Below are 21,612 nucleotides of genomic sequence, written 5' to 3' on the forward strand. Positions count from 1 at the left end.
ACATTATTTCATTCGTCCCTTGTTTTATAAAAAAAATTTCAAAATATAGCAAATTTCACTCATTTTTGAACAGCCGTAACTTTTTTCAATTTCGCCGAATTTAATTTTTTTGGTTGAATGAAGCTTGATGTCTCGCCTATCCAACACCTTACAATATGACACAATGTGATTGGTAGCACTGAAGATATATGTACGACTGCAGCGACATATTGACAAAATACGAAAAGACTTTTTCGACTACCCAATATTTTCATAAAATTCTATTACATATATATTATTAACAAAATTCGAATCTGTAAAAGGGGTCAAAATGGCGTAATAACACACCAACTAAGCAAATGTCGGTCAATTTGAAGCATAACAAACATACAACTATAAATCGCAAATATTGTCTACACCATCTGATCAAATTGATCAGGACTTGTACAAAAAACTATATTTTCACATATTTTAAAATAACTCTCTTAATTATCGCCTTCAAAATTGGCTTTTATACGTTTTGCAGCCATAAACATTTAACAAAATGTGCTGAATCATTCCGTAAGATATGTTGAGATCTTCTGCTAACTCTCTGTTGCCAACAGTGCGCTTTTTTGACGTTATCTTCATTAACAGAGATGTATTTTAGATATTTAATTTAAAAAAACATACAAGTTATTGTAGATTTATTTCTTATCGTACAAATCAACAGACAATATTTTCACTTCGTGAGCAAACAGGCGCTAAACACACGCTAATTGGAGGTGGAACTTCACACGAATTCAAAACCGTTTGTACAATCCTCGTGAAAAATTATATTCTTAAAAAAAAAGTGAAAAAACTTATGGGCGTCATTTTTAATTTGTTGGTTATATCCAGAATACGTCACAAAATACTTATTAATAAGCATTCATTAGAGTTACTCAGATCCACCATCTGGATAACTTCTTGTAAAAATTTTTTTTATCTGGCTGTAGTCTGCCCCATTATACGTTCCATTTCACTTGAGCTTCAACCCTTTATCTGTTCATAAAGTGACATAAAATACAGAGTACAATAAAAAACACTTTTTAAAGCGGACTTTCACCTGGCAACCATCAAATTGAATTTCAAATCAATTTGCCTTTCTAATTGCCAAAAGTGAAATTATAGCACAATGTGCCGTTTTTATGTGCCGCATATTTCCGCTACTCATTAAATGTGTTGGGAACGCGGTCTAAGTGCCAGCAGCGCAAACACGGCTTAAAGTCTAGACGAATAAATTTCACGAATTTCGAAATAATAAAAAATTGCAGGCAAAATTCGCGCTCCAACGTCAGCATTCTTAGCAAACAAACCAAATAAATGCACACGATCGCTTTTTTGCTCCAACGCGAGCGGTATAAATATTCAATAAAACGAAATTGCAGACGACACGTGCGAAACAATTATGCAAATTATTTGCTATAAAAACACACGCGCACAAATGAGAGGCTCCCAAATAATCAATACAAAACTATTTGACTCGCTGGCGCTGCAAGTGTGTGGCTACCTGAGCGCCGACAAAACGCTTACGTTAGAAATTTATGCGCGTCTACGAAAAAGCCGAAAAAGTCCGATATCAAAGCCCATAAGAAATCCCGCAATTATTCGATGAGTAAACTTTCTAACAAAACGAGAATTAAATAAATTTATTGCCAACCGCAGACGCAACACATGCTCGCATGCATATGCATGCTGAAGGAATTAAGAACAGACAAAACAAAGAGGCGATGGCAACACAATGCACACAAATAAAGCGGCATAGGTAAGGCGGGTAGCTGCGAATTTCAAGCGCACGCAGCGAGCTTACGAGCGTTCATTAATTAGCCATTAAGGTGCATGCCACACATGTACATGTGTCCGTATGGGACACGAATCCCAGACGTAAACCGACGAGAAAACAATTGTGCCTAACTACTATGCAGACAATTAAAACAATAATAAAAGCAACAGCACGCCGGTGGCGGTGAGTTAATAGCCTTCAATGCGAAAAAGTTATTGCGCACACATATACAAACAAATATACTTACATATGCATAATATATAGTATATACGTGAGTATTTGTATGTGTGCTCTATATGGCTGTGTTGGTTTGTGTCTTGGCATATGGCAATAAAATGGCTTAGAAACATACATGAAATTAAAGGCTGCTTTTTTATAAAACTTCTTGAGAGATAGCTGTCAGATCAGCTGTCAAACCAAACATCGGGTGATCTAAGTAGGAGCAATATAGTAAGAAGTCAATCGCCTTTTTTGACAGAACACGCGTGAGTCATGCCAAGCTGACGTGTGATTTTTCATTATAGAAAGACTTATTCCTGAATAACGTTTACAAATCGTTCAACTTTATCATGAAAATTCACGTTTTGTAAAGAATATCTTTCGCGTGCTTCGCTCAACTTATATCATTTTGAGATCCAGTTTTATTATTGTATATTATTTGATCGAATAGAGCACGTCCAGCACGAGGTTAAGAAAATATAGCAGACGTAGCTGAGATTGTATACGAAGAGTAAGGAGAGTCAACTCGGCGCCACTCACAGCAACTCAGATTGACGTATAAAACGACTTGGAGCATTTTACGCCAAGATCTTAAATTGAAAGCGTTCGAAGGAGATTCGACGATTTCGAGCTAAATTTTGTTCAGCGCTTTGGTCCATTTCTGGCTCAATAAGTATGTAAACAGCAAAATTGTCGTATTTAGGAATAAATGCAACCTCGAGAGATTCATGACCTGCCATTTCAGTCATAAAAAACAACGCTTTGGCTCCACATTACTAGTAGAATTAATGCTATTTTTATGCTATAGCTGAGCAAATTTTGAAATATTTGAAAAAATTGTTTTTATGCAGTTTAAAGGGGTTCTGTTCTAACTACTGGGGTTTCGACTACACAGCTGTCAGACGAAAATCGTTTTTCTAGTATTTAAAAATAATTTTAATAACAAAGAAATTCAGCTCTTACGGGGTCCAAACAGATTTCATCAGTGTAGCCAAAGTCTGCATCAATTGGCTTGAATATGTTGTTTGGCTGCGCTAAGAATTCTCGCTTATTGTTATTGCTTTTATTTTCATTTCTGTCTATGATTCTATATTTAGCGTGTGGACCGCTAAATACCTTTTGCGTTTGAATGAAAACAATTGTTGCCGCGCCAATGGCCAAAAACCGACAAATAAACAGCAAAAACTAAATTCGAAAAACAAAAACTTGAAATCTATAAATAACAAAAACAATAATAATGAAAGCAACAGTTGCGCTGTGTGTGTGTACATGCTAACGCAGCACAAAAACACAAACAACAATGAAAGGCATTGTATATCGGCGCATATAGACGTCTAGACGAGCCAGCAGACAGCTGAATTGCCCGCCGAATGGCAAATGAGCTTGTGATCAGCAAGCACACAAGCACACACACACATCTACATCCGCACACGTATGTATGCATATATGTGAGAGAAAATAGCGGCCAGCGCTAACGCAAGAAATAGTTTGTGCAAATCAACGCGCGCAACTACTCATGCACACGCATATAAACATAATCACGTCGGCATGTATGCGTGTGTACGTGCAGGCGCGCTCTGCTTTATGCTTACGAATATATTTGCGCCGATTTATTGTTTTTTCGTTAAGTTGGTTTAACAAATATTTTTGCGGATGGTCTGGAGAGTCATTAACGCACACACACACACACTCACATCTTTTCAGACGCTTAAATCACATCTCCAGACCAGATACATATTTATGCTTACATATAACGGCCGCGCATTTGGCTGACTACCAGACCCGTCTATCCAACCAGACATATTGCTGCTGCCGACCGCTTAATTGTCCATGCGAAGTGTTTATTGCAAATATATGTATGTATACATGTATGCATGTGCCCATTTGGGTCTATTTGCGCACGCACCCAGCAACTTCGGTCTGTGAACGCAGGAGTTGTGGCACAAGTTCAAATAACCCGATCGCTGAATTTTCGCGCTACAAAACTGGAAACAGGTATTAAGCGCGTAACTGGTGCGCTCTGACGCAAACATTGACGTCGTTATGCGGCAAAATGGGCAATAATCCGGTCCACATACGCGTTTGTTTTAATATGCGTAAATACACATGGGCGATTTGACAGCAATGGTTTTCGCTCCAGAGTGTTGAAGAAGAAATCAGAAGCGCAATGCTTTCCATGAATCTTCCGTACTCTTACTTACATACATACATATATCCAAAATTACAACTAAAAATGAAGCAATATGACAAAGATTACTCATACGCCCCGACAATTGTTGCTAAATAGCGAGCAGCGTCAAATTTGCATTAGATAACTATGAAAACGAGAAAGTGTAATCCCAAACGCTAGTTGAAAGTAAATTTTAGAACTCAGAAACACACGCTCCCCTTATTAAATTATTTTGGAACAGAATAAATTGTTATTCAGAAAATCAATATAAGCAAGGCGCCTATTTTCAAGAGTATAGCGTCTTAAATATTATTTTATTAAATTGTTTTACCAGAAACATTCTTTTTCAGACGTTTGCATTACCCTCCTTCTACAGAGCCAGACTCCAAAAAAATTGTTATGTTAACTTTTATAACTTTTTCGCCGGAATGACTATAAAAATCTCCAAAAAAAATTCCACTTTCACATACACGTTTTTTCTCTGGCCCAAAAGTCAGAATTAAATGCAGCAATATATGTACGCACCAGTATGTAGACACACATGCGCAATAGCAACCCATTCATGTTTTGTTATGCGCCATAAACGAACGGTATACAGGTGGTCGATTGTGAGCAACGCCACTGAAATTACCGCCACCCAATGGCACGGCGCGCTCCCGCGCTTACCTGTCGCACAAAACTTGAACGATCGTCGTCGTGGCTGCAGACAGGCGAGCGCAGTGCGGCGGCACGGGCATATCGTAGACTAAATAACCGCACGCTGCAAGCTGTCGAGCTGGCAGGCAGGTAGTCGACAAGCAGACAGATAGGTAAACAGGTGATTTTATGGTGACTCAAGTGCACTGCGATCATTACTCCGCGCGCGCACACTCACACACACAAAGGCACGCGCTCCATTGAGGCGGCGAGGTGCCAGTGGTAGCGCATATAGCTGACTAATTGAGTGCGTTGAAATTATAGACGCACCGCTTTGTCAGACGCTCTTCTGTAGCAGCAACGCTCGCTTGGTAGCGCGTTTTCCGCACTCTTTCTCTCTCTTGGTTTTCCATGCACACATACATACACGCACACACGCAAGCACAGTCTGTGGCCTTATCGGCGGCGCATCGCACTTTGGACTACATACTGCGCGCCACTATACTGATTTACAAGCACTTTTTAGGTTAGCGTTACAGAAATTCATTTAATCCGCTCATCAGACACAACAACAACTAGCTTATGTAGTTATCTTATTTTATTATTTTTTGCATTTGCTATTTGTGTTTGCTGAGCAGGCATTTTTGTTGGAGTCTCAGCTCGCTGACAGGCAGTGGCACATGGCGTATACGTGCTGGTGAATGACAAAGCCTATCAAGCAACACCGCGCCCGCCCCAACCAACCGCCAGCCCACCTAACTGGTTCGATCGATTTTATGCCGTTTGCCAACCGGTTTCTCGTCTGTGTCCAATCAATTGTGTGCCTGTGTGTCGCGCTCGCTCGTCGCTATCTCTGTTGCATTAGCAGTCACGTCCGTATTTACCTATCTGTCTGGTTGTCTGGCTGTCTAGCCTTAAAGCTGCCCGTACGCCATTCACCGTTCACCGTACGCCGGTCATCGTTTGCCTTCCACCGCAAACACACCCCTTTCTCCCACTGAGCTTGTTTAGCTATTGAGTAATTCGCTGTTCGCTGGCAATAAAGGCGAGTGAGTATTATTCACTTGGAGAATTCCATGAGTTGCGACAAAAGAAGTGGCAAAAGTATATAAAAGTACAAAAGCGCCAGCAGACCGCCAACAGTCGGTTAACCAAAGCGTTAAGTGTGATTACCTGAGAGCCAAGCATTCCTCGGCCGCTTCCAAATTTCAAACCGTTTCGTTTATATATTAAATTTTTCATTGTAAAATAAGTGTAAGCCGGAAATAGAAAACGATTAACAAATACAACAATAACAACTGTGTCTGCGTCATTCGGTAATTATCGAAAATGCCATACTAAATGTAGTGAAATGTATGGCAGCTCATGTCTAAGCATGCCCAAATATATAAATATGAGTATGTATATATAAATAGCGACACTGGAGCGTTCTTAGTTGGCAATCACTAGTGAAATCACATCGATACTCTTTATAACTGTGAATGGCGTTGCGTAGTGTCTGGCTGTGGAATTAGTGTCAATGAATGGTATTATTAATTACCGCTATTTCACGCGCTATAAACGGAAAGACTTAACCAGCCACTTCACTCGCTCGTAATTGATGTACCTCGAATACTTGTGTACGGAATTAACGTTAGAGGTGCTCAAATACTTTAGATTTAGCGCCATGTTTTGTAACTCTCCGAAGTACAAAGTTCAACCTCTGTCTGCCTTGAATGGCCGGGCTTTCGTAATTACTTCAGTTTTATAGTTATACTTGGTTAATATATACTATATGTATATGCGGCTTACAGCAATTTGCAATTTGATAGGCTCTTATTTGTATTATATAAATTTGTCATAAGTTTAAGGGCTTAGTTATTTAAGTGTCTCTAGCCCTTTTCATTCATCGTCTTTGTTCTAAAAAAGTTCACTAAATCTATTTATATATATTATTAAAACTACTTGAGCAACTGGTTTTTTAATTACTTATGCGGGTACAGATTTGCCACCGATAATATTGATGAATGTTGCTTTCCTGCAAGAAAAAGATAATTTTAGGAGCTAAAAGTATATATTTTAAAGGTAATTTTCATAACGAGTTTTTTTCAACTCAGTAACAATGCATCACAAAAAAAAAATTTAAAAGCAATTAAAAAAATGTCTGCAAATATTTTTGAAATTTTTTAAAAGAATAAGACTTGTTTACAGACATTTTGCAACTGTGTGTTAGAGGCGGTTTCTTTGCTAATTTTGGGTTGCTTAAACCGTAAATGATAGTAAAAATTTCCAAAAACGTCGAATTTTTTGTGTTGAGTCAAGGAGTGGGGTGATAAAAATAACTGTACATTAACTCAAAGTCCTTACCAGGACTCCTCAAATACCCCACAGACCTTTTAGCACATCAGTCGCAATCTTTTCCTTCAGCTTTGTTGAGTAGTGCAATTTTACTTAAAATCTTATTATTATAATTATGTGGTAAAAATTTTAATTTTACAAAACTCTTTAATGGAAATAGTTTTTTTTTTATATATATATTGCGTAGTCGAAAAAGTCTTTTCGTATTTCTAATGAAAATTCAAGTTATTTGTTTTTTTTATTTTTATAAAACAGGTATGTACCATTTTGGTCGACCACTTTTTGCCATTTTTCTGCTAGAAACATTATTCCATCAGTGTAAAACTTTCATCAGTGAAAATCGAAATTTCGAAAATTCCAGAACGGTAGCTACCGAAACATTGTATGCGCTATCGAACTGATACAGCATCGTCTCCGTAAACTTCAAAAATTTCATTGGTGGCCTGCATGGCATTTTTCCTTAATTTAGGCCTTAATGTAGGCAAAATACATAAAAATAGCTTGCATACTTTTTGGGGCAACCGAAATACCACCAATATTCTTACTTTCAGTTTGGCACTGCCTCATATATTTCTTTCCTAAAATTCGACTGAAGACACTTGGTGATGAGAGCGTTTGTTAATAATCACTTCTCAAAAATCAAAACTTATTTAAACCCTCTAATATATTTGGTTTGGAAAGTTTCAGAAAATTGTCTCAAATCGATTATTTTTATATAAAATTTTTAGTGGATTCGAAGAAGCTGTATCTGATATAAAGTACAATGTCAAAAAACTTCTCTAACTTCACTGGAAAATCCAAAGTACTGCCTCAAAGAACTTCACTTCAAAAATCCAGTTATCTACGCTTAATTATCGATAAATTCATCGGAATTGGGTATTAAGTAAACGAAATTAAAATGCGAAAACCTAAACTTCTTGGTAAAAAATTTTAGCAACCAACTTTTTTTTGTAATTCAACATTCCAAGAAAATCGCTTCCAACTTAGCACGGAGATAAGCAGTTGATACTTCAACATTCTATGGCAAATGAGTAATCGCTGCCAACTTAATGTGGAAGTCTTCGCTGGTGATAAACAGTGTAGAAAAGCATTTTTTCGATCTTATAAAAATATCTAATAGATTTGATGCAGTAACCAATTTATTGCCGTTGTGATTAATAACTCATAAATAACCGATTATTTCTTTCCATAATCGAAAACGAATCCATTAATCCATTTCACAATCGAAAATAATCGATTGTAAAGTCAATCCTTAACCCTTAGCACAACGTCCTCCCGAGTACTTCAAGTCGCGCTCTATGACTATTTTCAGATATCAAACACAAATAACTAAAAATTTAGTCATTTTCGCTCGAAACTTTTTTTACGCTAGATAAAAATTGCATACGAGCATTAACAAAGGAAAACCGGTCTGCTGCCTAGACATATGCCTACAAATGCACAGTGAAATCGGCAAGTAAATATTTCGCATAAATACGCGAATATCTAAATATAGCCAACGGGAATCATAATTTCCTCCACACAATCTGAGTTGTAAATCAAATTCACTCCATTAATTTCAAAATGTCAAACAACTGCGGAGCCAAACCGCACAAAAGACAGCAACAAACACACATAAACTGACAGCCAAGCGACACACACAGACCCAGTCACACACTCATGTACATGCATATTTATGTATAAAAAGTGTATATTTACCATTGTTGGCAACTGTTGTTGCCGTTGCTGCTGTCGCTGATGCATGAGGTGTCAATTGTGGGTGTCAAATGTTGCTGTCAACACGCCAGCAGCTTTGTGTGGCAACCGCCGAGCGGAACAGCACCGCAGCGTCACTTCGCCTTGGCAAGGGGACGACGCAACGGCAGCAGCTGCGCCATTGCAGCTGCATTGTTCGGAGTCATAACTGATTACATGCAATTTGCTTTGCAGCAGCGTCAGCGTCAGCGTCAGCAATGCCAGCAAAATGCTTAAATAAATATTGACTATTATTTTGCTCTTCTTCTTGTTCTGCTTTCGTTATTATTTATGCTTAGGCGACTGTGAAAAGCATACGTACGTGTGTGAGTGTGTGCGCGGTTGCATGGTTGAGCTGCGGCGAAATATTGCTGCGCGCAATCATAATGAAAATTGTAATTAAATATATCTAATGAATGCAGGCGCTCAGCGAAAACGAGCAAAGCCAGCGGCTGATGGCAGGTAGCGTGAGGCAGCAGCTGCGCTTTTATTTTTATCACTGTTGGCCGAATGGTTTTTTGCTGCCATTTTCATGGTATGCCTGTTCTATTGTTATTGTTGGTTTTGTTGACCAACTAGCACACGGGTAGCGCGCTGGCGTTGCTGGCAAGCCGGTCTGTCTAGCCCTACTGTCTGGCGTCGCACGCCACGCTTCAGCAAGGCGTCTCAAGGTCTTCGCATTCACTCGCCTACAAAGTTGCCAACAAATAGACGATTGCTGTTGTTGTTATATATATTGTTGTTGTATTTGAGTTGTATGGCGTGCGCCTGGCAACAAACACGCAACACCTTTGGTGCGCGCAGAAAACGTAAGAGGGAAAACGAAGAAAAAATATATACCGTTAAATGCGCAGTAATGTGTTTGCAACAAATTCGGTTAGCGATAGGAAATCATACAATTACACTTCATCAATTTATTAATTTCCACTAATCATTGTGTGTTTTTGCGCACATTTATTATTTATTAATGCGCTCTTTAGCTCGGTTCAAGCTGAGAATGACATGCTCAGCGGAAGCGTAGCACGCATTGTGCGTATCTTACGGCTTTAGTGTTACTTAAATATCAACTTTTAACTAATTTTTCATAATTATATAATTTAAAATGTTATAGGCTAAATTAATGATTTGTTGCTCATACATTTCTCTCTCTCTTTTCCGGCTCTTTCCAGGTCGTATACTATTGATTGCGATTGGCATTTCACTGAGCGTCGCATGCATCAGCGTTTTGATTGTTGCCATAAACTGTTATCGTGTCACGGCGCTGAAACGTCGTGCCACTGTCGCTCTAACATTACCAATTCCACTGTTGCCCGAAGATCAGACACTTCTGCACACTGAGCCGGACAATCCTGTACCCGTAAGTGTAACATACATATATATGTATATCTAATTAACAAATATTTTTTTCGCTAATTAAAAATGACATATATATATTGAAATATATATCATATTTTATAATAAGATTATGTAGCTCCAATCACAATTTACTGCTTGCTAAGAATATTTTGCACTTTTTTTTCCAGAAAAGAAACTAATAACCCTGACAGACGAGCAAAATTAATACGCACTAAGCAACGCTGCAAACCATCTAAAAATAAAAAAATTTGTTTTTGTTAATATACTTGCACATAATTTAATTATCAATATAAAACTGCTTACCTTAGATGCTATAAACGCAAAGGAGGCGGTAGCCTTCAAGCGACATCTGTCAAAAAATACCAAAAATCGGTCATTTTTGAGCAGTGTTGCCCACTCAAATTTGGCAAATTCAATTCTTGGCTAAATGCACGAAACTCTTGTGAATTACAAATTCGCATTAACATGGGTCAATTGGATCTGTCAAGGCTATAAAAGCTTTCAATTAATAAAAATGAGTTTCTACTTGCGTCTAAATGTAGGCATCATTTTGACTTATACGCTTTTCTATCGGTCATTTGAGACCCAAAAGTAGTTTTATGGATCAGTAACTCGTTTCGTAGGTTCATACAACCGCTGACATACATAAATATTGTCACCTAAAATGACGTACAAGGTATCATCCAAAAAGTCGAAATTGAGTTTTTCATTGCTTACGTTTCACTACATCATGTTACTTATAACCTTTATATTGGTATATATATAACCATTTTATAACCAAAAATAAAGTTTTCTTTGAATATGAAAGGTTTCGTTTATATCATTTTTCCTTCGCCTGTAAACTTATGAAAAGTGATATTACGTTATTTTGCATTTTAGGTGACGATATATACATACATACATACATATGTGGTTGTAGAGAGATCTTCTATGTTATTATTTTACGGCACATAAAGCTAACTGGCAAATTTTGCGAAGAAAAGTCATGTGCTTGATTTATTATTTTATTCTATTTAATTATTTACTTTGAATAAAAAATTAAAATGCAAAGAAAATTTTAAATAGCACATATTTGCGTATCATAAAGCCTTAAAGGGGGTCACAGTACCTCATAGTACTCAGGCAGCAAATTATGCAACGCCACTTCCTTTATTACGCCAGGAGCGCCGATTCGGCCGATTTAAATATGAATTCGGTTAAACTCGTGATAGTCGTAGTTTTAAAAACTAAAAACGTGCGCAATCATTAATCGTCGTAAAATTTTATAGCAACTGCGAAAGCGTTATTTTATAACAACTTGACCATAAAGTTAAGGCAAACATTTTATTAACAAACTCAAGCGAGTAAGCGCAATGCCATTTGCAAGTCACACTCCGCTCAGGCAAAAACAATTCGAATTATAGTAAATTGCATTTCTTCGACAAATTTGGCAAACAATAAAATTTTAATGTTTCAATTTCCTCTTTTGCTCGGTGCTGCAGACGCTAAAGCAACAGCAACAACGAGCGTGGATAGGAAAGAAACAAGTGGCAAAGCTTAGTGCGTCAGTGATGCGCCGTTAAGTGAATTGGAAAATGAATGAAGCCAAAAAGGCATAAAAATGTATGTGTTTAGGCTCCGCGTTGCCAAACGCACCTACAGAGCGTTTGGTTAAATGGATGGAAATGCTAAATGTGTTTACACACCAACAGGAGACGCATAGTTTATTACAACAATAACGCCCGTATGCCAAATATTCTTGTGCATATTCGTGTTTGAGTTTGAGTGTGTGCGTGTGCGTGTGCGTGTGTGCGTAAATGTCCTTTAATTGTTTACTTTGCTATGTTTACTGTTGCTCTTGTTCTTATGCAAACATGCAAATGTATATGTATGTGTGTATGCGTGTTTGCTGTCTTGTCTGGCTTGAAATTGCAAACGCGTGCCACACGCCGCCTTCCCCGCAACAGCGCTATTAAAAGGCTTTTATTAATGAATTTATGCGTCTGCCCTTGCGTTTGACATAGATAACTGTGCTGTAGGCGCCATTTTAATTCACTCAAACGCACACATACATATGCTGCTTTTAAGCAAATATACGGTATATATACTCTTAAAAGATAATCCACTCAAAGTAATTTGTATATAGGTATGTATGTAAGTGTGTGTGTGTGTGCGAGTGCAGGTACATATTTATGCATATTTACGTCCTGTAATTGGGTTGCCAGGCTGTGGTCGACATTAATTGCTTCCAAGCTATGCTCAAATATGTGTCGAAATTTGGCGGATGTCTGCATATTTAAGCGTGTGTGCATGTGCCATGCCTATAAGTGGGATTTAGGGCTTGTTGCTATGGTACGGTTATAATGAATATTTGGCGCGTCTTAACAGAAATCTAATTTTCAAAGTATGCTAGACGTCTAGCAACTGTTTTTGTATTACGCCTGAAAAGACTAAAACAAATAAATTTCACTCACATACAAATCTTTACAGGTTGTATAGGATAAAACAACAACACAATTTTAGTATTCAATTTATACAGTAGAGACTATTAAAGCAAGGCACACTACACTTTTTGCAACTGTTTTAGAAGATTTCTTACATACAAAGTTCCTTTCATCCGACATCTGCAAGAAGCTTGGCGTATTTGGACTGAAGCTACTTATTTATCCAAATTTCCAGGCAAGCCAGGCAGCTACTAATCGCTTTTCAGCTAGATTTGAGGAAAAATTGCAGAAAACTAATCAAATATATACTGATATTGGGTAGTCGAAAAAGTACTTTCGTATTTTGTCAATATATGTGGTTGCAGTCGTCTCTCTGCCACCGAATATATGGCAGTACAACGATGCGTATGAGTGACATTGCGATGATCGATCTCTTTATCAACTCAGTCTGTATAATTAATGGCATAAAAACAAGCAGGGCTTTGATGAACAAGTGATCGATCAAAATTAGCTCCGACACAAAGGTACAGGCACGCAGGCAGACTCACCTTTTTGAAAACACATTTGAAACTATACGCTGAGAAAAGCGTGTAATGCTTTCTCACTAAACTAAATGCTTTTAATATCTGTCAAAAGTGAATTTGGAAAAACTTTGCTGCCTGCAGGCTTGCCAGCGCTGATCGGACTTAAGCTGCCAAGTTTGTGTGCCTTATTTTGCTACAAGGTTACTAAGTATAAGCAGCGAAGAGATGACAAGCCCACAAGTTCAACAAATAGAAAGCAGACATACTTAGTATTTTTTCGTACTTTTTTACTTGCCGAAAAGTTTGCGAAAGGGTTACCTTAGAAGCAGCCAACATCTAAGCATTTAGGCAACGGTTTCCAACCACTTCGAAAAGCTCAAATTTCAAAGTGCCACACACTCGTTTAGTAATAAGTAAAAAGGCAACAAAACAAACGCCAAGATATAACGAGCAACTTAAGCCACACGGAAATGAGAAGCGCAGACTGCCAGACGGGCGACGTCCTTGAAGAAAAATTTGAAAGTACTTAAGCAAAGCAAACAAATAAAATCAAATCAAATAAACAACGCAGCAAGGCAGCAAGGAAACTTGAGCCTTGGGCGAGTAAATGAAGAAGCATTGCATTAAATATGTATGAGGACGCATTTTGTGAGGCAAAAGTTTCGAGCCGTCGCCGCCGACGCCTACGTGCCACACAACAAAGCGAACGAGCAACAGCGAAAAGTGGTTAGGCAGAGAGGCGTTGAAAACGATGTGAGAAGCGTAAAGCAAAGAAAGTGGCGAATTTTGGGGTAGGCGAAATGTTATTTGCTCATATTTGAAGTGGAAGAATGCTTTTCTAATTTCTTCATAAAACTCTCAGCATAAAAAGAGAGTAAATATTATTAAACTAATCTCGATAAGAATCCACAAGAAAGCTTGGCTCATAAATGCTTTTTATATTCATCGAGAATTAAAATTTCCACTAAGCAAACACTAATGATGAACGGAAATTTCTGCCGATTTTTGATCCACTTTTTGGCAGCTGCGAAGCGGATTATATCAGAATGTGGCTGTGTACTTTCGTGAGACAGAATTTTTTTGAGCGATTATAGCAACCAATGACAAACAAACCGCGCCATGAAAACAAAAAAAGCACGCAGATTGAAAAAAAGAACAGAATTAAAGAAAAAGGACAAACTTTTATAGCGAAGGACGTTAGCGATGACGCCCACATAGCGGTAGTGACGTGGAATTCTCCGAAGCAGGCGTTGCATAATCGCAATCGTTCAAGTAAATGGCGAATACAAGAAAATGTGAGCTTCTTGAGAGAGGGAAAATGGTTTCGTGGCACTCAGCTGAATAAACTTTCAGTGTCTAAAGTGGAAGTATTTGAGGCGTCTACCGAAGACTTCAAGGACTTTTACTTCCTCCTAAGCAGCTGAGTGTCTGTTGCGAAAGCGCCGCAAGAGCACAGAAATGCACACAAAAATTAATACGAAACACGAAGCGAAAATCGTTTACAACGCTTACACATACAGACATTATATAATGTAAACCGAGCAGCAGCTTTGTGGCGCTTGGAGTACTGAATCAATTGCGTGCGAAGTACAGCGGAGCGCAGTGTGAGCTTGCGAAGGCAAAATAACCAGCCTTAGACAGCGACCTATGCAATTTTGTGTGCTGAATGTCTAAACCGCTGACAGCAGTAAACATTGTGACTTTGGGGTCGTTTGGTGTGTGGTAAGGAGTTTACATGTGCATGTGTGTGAATTCTTTCTGCCGATAAAGGTGTCGGTAGCTCCTTCAGCAGACATGCCATTAGGCTGTGCAGTAATATTTGCAAGTTTCTAACACGTGCAAGCCATCACCAATCAAAAGCACACACAAAAACCAAACATGTGTATGTGTGTGTGTGTGTAGATATTGAAATTATTCGTGCGCTTTTGATGATAAGCTCATTTTGCCACAAAGCCGAAGTTATTTGACTCATAAGTATGGGCTTTGTTATTGCATGAATATGTTAAGTTATTACACATATTCTGATTGATTAGTTTTTCAATATTTTTTGGCTTAACGAGGACATTCTTATATATTTTTTTATTTATTATTATTTTTTCCATTTAAATTATTATTTTTTTGAGCTCACAGTCATATATTTTGTCGCATTCAATTTTAACTGCTGGCATTATTTAGTTTTTTTTTCAATATTTTTTTTTTTTTCAATTCTTAATATTTCTTATTTTAACTTAAATTTTAGTGTAAACTTACAGAAATATTTTTATTCATTATTTTTTTAGCTGTTTCACTATACAAATGTTTCAGAACGATACTAAAACAAAATTTTTGTTTACAAACAAATTTTAATTTTTAAAAATTAAAAAATAGGCATCTTCTGTAAATAACTGTATCAAAAGCCACATTTGACTACAATGTAATAATACTTAATGCTAGTGCTTTTATGTTTTTTTATAAAAAAAAAAAACAAGTTTTATTCCGAATTAATAATAAAAAATATTTTTTTTTTGTAAAAAAAATTAATGGAGGAAAATTTAAAAAATAAAATAAAACGGCAATATAAAACCATAAAATATCATCTATTAATTTATTACAATTATATATTTTTTACAATGATTATGAGATCTGGAGAGAAACGTAGCTTACTTTTTACATGCCTAAGGCACCGTCAGCTCGACTTTAACCTGTAGAATAGCGCGCAAGCGAGAATGTAAGAAGCTACTCAGTTAAAGCTGTAATTTAACAATCTTGTCGCCGTCTGATGCGGCGGCGAGTAAACTGAAAACCAAAACAAAATCACTCAGGCAAAAAATGCTCTTGACGTAAATGCCAAGGGCAATGACGCATACACACTTACATTCGCCATATACATACATATATTCATTTTCATCATAGCTGCGGGTTATAGACAAAACAAGTGCCAAAAGTGGCGAAAAGAAGCAAAAGAGCAAGAAATGTAATTAAAACATTATAAAGTTAAAATAAAAACACAAAGCGAATAAATACACACAAACACATTTCATACATACAAGCGTACTTAAAAATACATACATATATGTAAGTTGATTAAAATGGAAGCAGCACAGCGAAATAATTCATGCTGTGCTCCTGCAAATCGAAACAACATCAAGAAACGTCAGACAATCGGAAAAAATAAAATCCCATTGAAAGCAGGGAACGTAAAGATAAGCAACAGTAATGTAATATTTATGGCGCGATAGCCCGCAGCCATTATCTGGCGATAAATTTTTATGCATTAGTACGTATGTACGTATGTGTGTGCGCTTATGTAGGAATAAATGCGTTTTTTATTAACAGGAAAGTATAAAATCCGAGTTCGCTTCGAATGAAAAGAACATTCAGAAGAAAGTCGTGTTTTGATATGGGCGATAAATCAGAGTTAAAAAATATAATTACAGAAATAAAAGAAATGCTGCGAAGGACAACACAATTCAATTTCATGAACAAAAAACAAAATAAAACAGTTGCCAGCAGTTTTTTATTTTATATTTTAAAGTTCAAAATGGAATTACATTCAAAATGTAACGGTCTTGCGAGTATATTGAAACACAAAAGGAATAATAACGGAATATTTCCATGTGTGTAGCCTAAACAGTGGTGGCATTTAAGTATATTTCAAAATGAAATTTGCGCTTTAAAAATAGAATGTATTCATTATTTTGTTTAGGATCCGCATAGGTATTATCAATACGTTCATGAAACATTTCTGGAATATTATATTATTTTAATTTTATAAAAATGTGGCAACTCTCTTCCAATAAATAATTTGTAATTTATTTTATTATTTTAAGTTTATAAAAAGGTGGCAACTCTCTTCCAATAAATAATTTGGAGTTTATTTTATTATTTTAATTTTATAAAAAGGTGGCAACTCCCACCAAATAAATAATTTGGAAGCGCTCTTCTTGAGCCGAATCACTTTAATATGTCTACTGCTTTATATTATAGTTTTGTGAAATTGTTTTCACAAAGTTGGCAATGCTACCGAAAATATGTATAATAATATGAATAGCTATAAGGCTTCTTATCAGTATTTTAATCATAACATTCCAGTGCGTACTCATTTTTAATTTTTTAACTTTCAAAATAGGTGGCAACCCTCCACCTCCTTTTTAAACTTACGCCTATTACACCCAACAAGACAAGCAGTTCAATCAAATCGATTCAAACTTCTCTTAGGAGTTGTATTTTATGCTGCTTGTGTGTGACGAGCTTTTGCATAACACAAATTCGTTGCAATCTAACGGTTTCATCGACACCTCCATTTAATTTCTTTTTGCAACGCTGCTACCAGGAAATGACTCAACATTTGCATATTCAACATTTTGGCATTTGACGCAACTGTCAACGGCGAAGTCACTTTTGTCGCTGACATTATATACTCATCCCTTCGTAAATACATACATACACATATGCATTCTTAAAGCATATGAGTGAGTAAACACTGTTTACATTCGGTTTTTTGTTTTTCAAAGCACTAAAGTGTCATGTTACAATAACAATTTTTTATAAGCGCGCAAATGAAATCTGCTATCTGCACACACATACAAATACACATAAATATATGCACAACCGTCTGTTGTTTGATATTTAGCGCAGCCAATGTAATCCAATACAAAACATCCTGTTTTGACCAGACGCAATGCAAAATGCTGCATGCCACTTGAGCGTGCATCGTTTGTCATTCATGGTAAATCTGCAATGCAAACAGGCGCAAAAAGTTGAAAAATATATAAATAAAGAAATATAAATAAATATCTATAGCATGTGTGTGTGTGTGTGTGTGCGTGTAGTTAAGCTTTCAGTGCGAATCGGTAACTTTTTCTGCGAATTCACTGCTGCTCTTCGCACAGAGTACAACTCAATTTAGTTTACTCTTCAATGTCGTTAAATAATTAGTGCAATTTTTTCATTGCCAGCAGTACGTGACCGCATTGCTGGAAAAATAGCGTTGGAATGCCAGTATGAATGTATATACATATGTTCGTGTACATACATATGTATGTATGAATATGTGTGTGTGTTCATGAAACTTTAGAAACAAATGTCTACATTGCTATGAGCAACCTCTGTGCATTTGTATGCATTCATGCACTTACATACTATACATATATATGTATGCATGTATATAAAAGCTTACATATGTATGTATAAATGTGTGTTGCCAGCAATTCCACTTTAAGCCCTTGAGCAACTTTTTAACAAGTGAAGGGAAGCATGCGAGTATATGTATATAAATATATTATTTTTTAAATAAACTGCGCTAGTTAAACGGGAAATATGCACCTCGTTAAAATAAATGGGTACAGGGTGCGCCAAATAAACAAAAGTATTTTCCAGCAATAAATATAAAATGTTAATTATATACGTACATACATACATACACATGTGCATGATTTATAAAAAATATAAAATTATTACATCGTTTGAATTTTCGTTAGCAAAATATACGCGTCATAAACCTTGTTCGCTTCTTCATATTTTGTTGTTGACTCATAATTTTTTTTATCAATGTACATTACTTTTCTGCTCTAAGATGAGTTAAAGCGCGAAATATACCTTATTTTTAATAATTTTCTGTTATGTAAAAATTTTTGTTTTGGTTATAAAGTGGTTATATACTGGTTAGTATCTGAAAGCGACAGCTGAAATTTTTATGTTACGTTTACATATCTACGTATGTATAATGATGTAGTGATTCGTTAGCAAGAAAAAACTCAATTTGCATTCCCTTTTATGATACGTTGCTTTGCATTTATGTGACGATATGTATTTTACAAAGATTTTGTGAAATTTTCAATTGAAAATATTCAAAGAACTACACGTCCTCATTTCCAACAGCCTCTTGTTAAAAACCAGAAACAAGAAAAGTGAAAACCATATTTTTGGCAAACATTTTTACAAAAAAGTATAAATTTTGGTAGAGTTTCTCAACCTTTCTTAGTAATAGTTGGAATTTAACATAATATTCCTTCATTAAAAACCTTGCAATTATATACCAAAGACTGCGGGAGAAATCTTGGCAACCGACTTTGATAATACAGTTTCGAGAAAAACGCGTTTAGCATACATTTTATGATTTTATTTATAGTAAACACGTTCCACGTCATAGGCAGAGAATCCAAACTTGGTTATTTGAATTTTTTACATACATTTTGAGGTTATGAGAAAAAATTATTTGTACAAAAGTGATAGGTCTTTTCATTACATACAACATTGCCATATAACCTTTTTTTTTTATAAAACTCGTGGTTCTATGTAGATAAACCGTTTTTGAGTCTTAAAAAATCAACACCATCCGTCCCCGATATCAGATCATCGCTATTGTACGTGTCTTTTTATTTCATTTTTCATTTCCGATGGGTTTCATTCTACTATGATTTTTTGGGTTTTCAAAAATTTTATAAAAAAAACTATTTAAGTTATTTTTAAACAACTTTAATTATTATAATAATTCTACAATCCCAATTTTACTTAAATTTCACTCGTCTACGCAGGAGAATTCATAAAACCTGTGCATATATACTACACACAGCCGCACACACAAACTACAATAAATATACACAAGTGCAAATGGGAAGTATGTATTTAAGTTGTGATTGCTGGAATGTCTGTGTCTATTGTTGTTTTTAACCAGCTCCATTATGGGCACACAAGTGTATATACATAGATATATGTATGTATATGTACATGTATGTATGTATGCATGTTTGCACGCATGTACACATTGGCCTTCCCTGCGCTCACTCCCCTGCATTACCAACGAAGACTGCACTCTGTCGCTGATTGTTTGTTTATGCGTTCACATCGTCTGCTACTGATGGTTACCACCTACCACCCCATCCCGCGCAGCTATTAACTGCCATAGCTGAAGATTACGGATCGCAACTGCAAACAATGCGAGCAGCGCCCGCAACACAAACAACAATAACATTAACAGCAAAAGCACTAACAACAAAGGCACGAGAAAACAGAGCGCAGACGCACCAAATGCTCACGACGTTGACATAAAATGCAATGCCACTGAACTTTAATTGGCACATTTTGATAATGAACCGTCAGCGGCGGCGACTGCAAACAACAAAAACAGCTACAACAATAGCAACGCAATACTTGTAAGCGCAATAATAACCGACAACAGGCGACAACAACATAGACAAACAACAAGAGTAATTGCTCGTAAATATACTCCGCCGAGTAAAAACGTAGCGACAACAACAAATGCATGCATTCAGCTGCTGGTGATTTACATACATACATACTTATTTGTTTGTATGTAAGCGCGTAGGCAATAATAACAACAGCTATAACAGACAATACAAAAGCAAAAACGACACAAGCGAGTCACTGCGTCATCGCTTCATCTTCGTCACCTCACACTCCCGCGACATACCGCGTTACCGCTTAACGCGAACAAACTCACTGTGTGACTCCAAAGTAAAATCAACGCAGTGACAGTGGCATTCACCGCAATAAATGAACTGTTTAATGAAATGAAAAATATACATATACATATATATGTATGTAAATATATTATTTGGTTATGATTGCTAAAAAATATATGTACTCATGCAATTTCATACATGTTTGCTTGTGTTGTTATTTCAATTGCAATGAAATTCCGCCAGATTTGGTGTCTCGAAGCATTCATTTCTAAAATACAAAAAAATTAAAAAAACCAACAAAAAAATATGTTTTTTTTGATAAAAACAGCATATTTTTTAAAAATATCCTTCAAAATTAAAATTTGTATACACAATTTATTTTTAAATATTTATTTAATTTTGTTTCAAAAAATACGCATCAAAATATTTGCTTACAAAGTGTTCAGTTTTATATGATTTTGTGCTGTAATTTTGCCTAATTATTCAGAATTAACTTCAAAAACTCACTAAAATTTAATTACACAGCCATTTACCATATTTTATTTGACCCGTTATTGAATTGAGTGACGCCTATAACACATTGAATCAAGTCAGTGATCTGGTGAAGACCAATTGCCTTTGAAATTCCGTGCCAAACCAGTTCTTGGCGGTTAGAGACCTCTGCTGCTTTAGGGGGTCAGTCGAGCAACTTAAATCTGTAAATATGTATTTCTTAGTCAACTTTTGCCAAACAAACAGGCAAACGGTTTTTGTTTCAAAAATCGTCAAATAATTAAAGAAAATTATTATTTTATTTTTAGTTAATTATTTAACTATAAGATAAGGTAAATAGATGAGAATTACAGCGCGACTTAAGGTTTATTGTGCCCTCTCCTAAGTCACAACGTCCCACCTAGCCGCAATTTAACTATAAATCGTAAGAATAATCTCGTTTGAGGAAATTTGTAATTCTGTAGAAAAAATTTAAAATAAAAAGTTTATGTGTCTTTATGACATACATATATTTTTTCTATATTTTTTTTTAATT

General features: G+C 36.2%; 1 protein-coding gene across 1 annotated transcript in view; it reads left to right on the plus strand.

The window, feature by feature from the left end:
• LOC108978142 (platelet binding protein GspB) overlaps positions 1-21,612 on the plus strand; it is a 158,980-nt gene that overhangs the window by 130,743 nt on the left and 6,625 nt on the right. Inside the window, exon 3 of the mRNA XM_018948280.1 lies at positions 10,049-10,236. Coding sequence (XP_018803825.1) covers positions 10,049-10,236 — 188 coding nt within the window. The remainder of the gene's footprint in view (positions 1-10,048; positions 10,237-21,612) is intronic.

This window comes from Bactrocera latifrons, unplaced genomic scaffold (assembly GCF_001853355.1).
Source record: "Bactrocera latifrons isolate USDA-ARS-PBARC rearing strain unplaced genomic scaffold, ASM185335v1 scaffold_118, whole genome shotgun sequence".
In the NCBI taxonomy this organism is placed as follows: Eukaryota; Metazoa; Arthropoda; class Insecta; order Diptera; family Tephritidae; genus Bactrocera; species Bactrocera latifrons.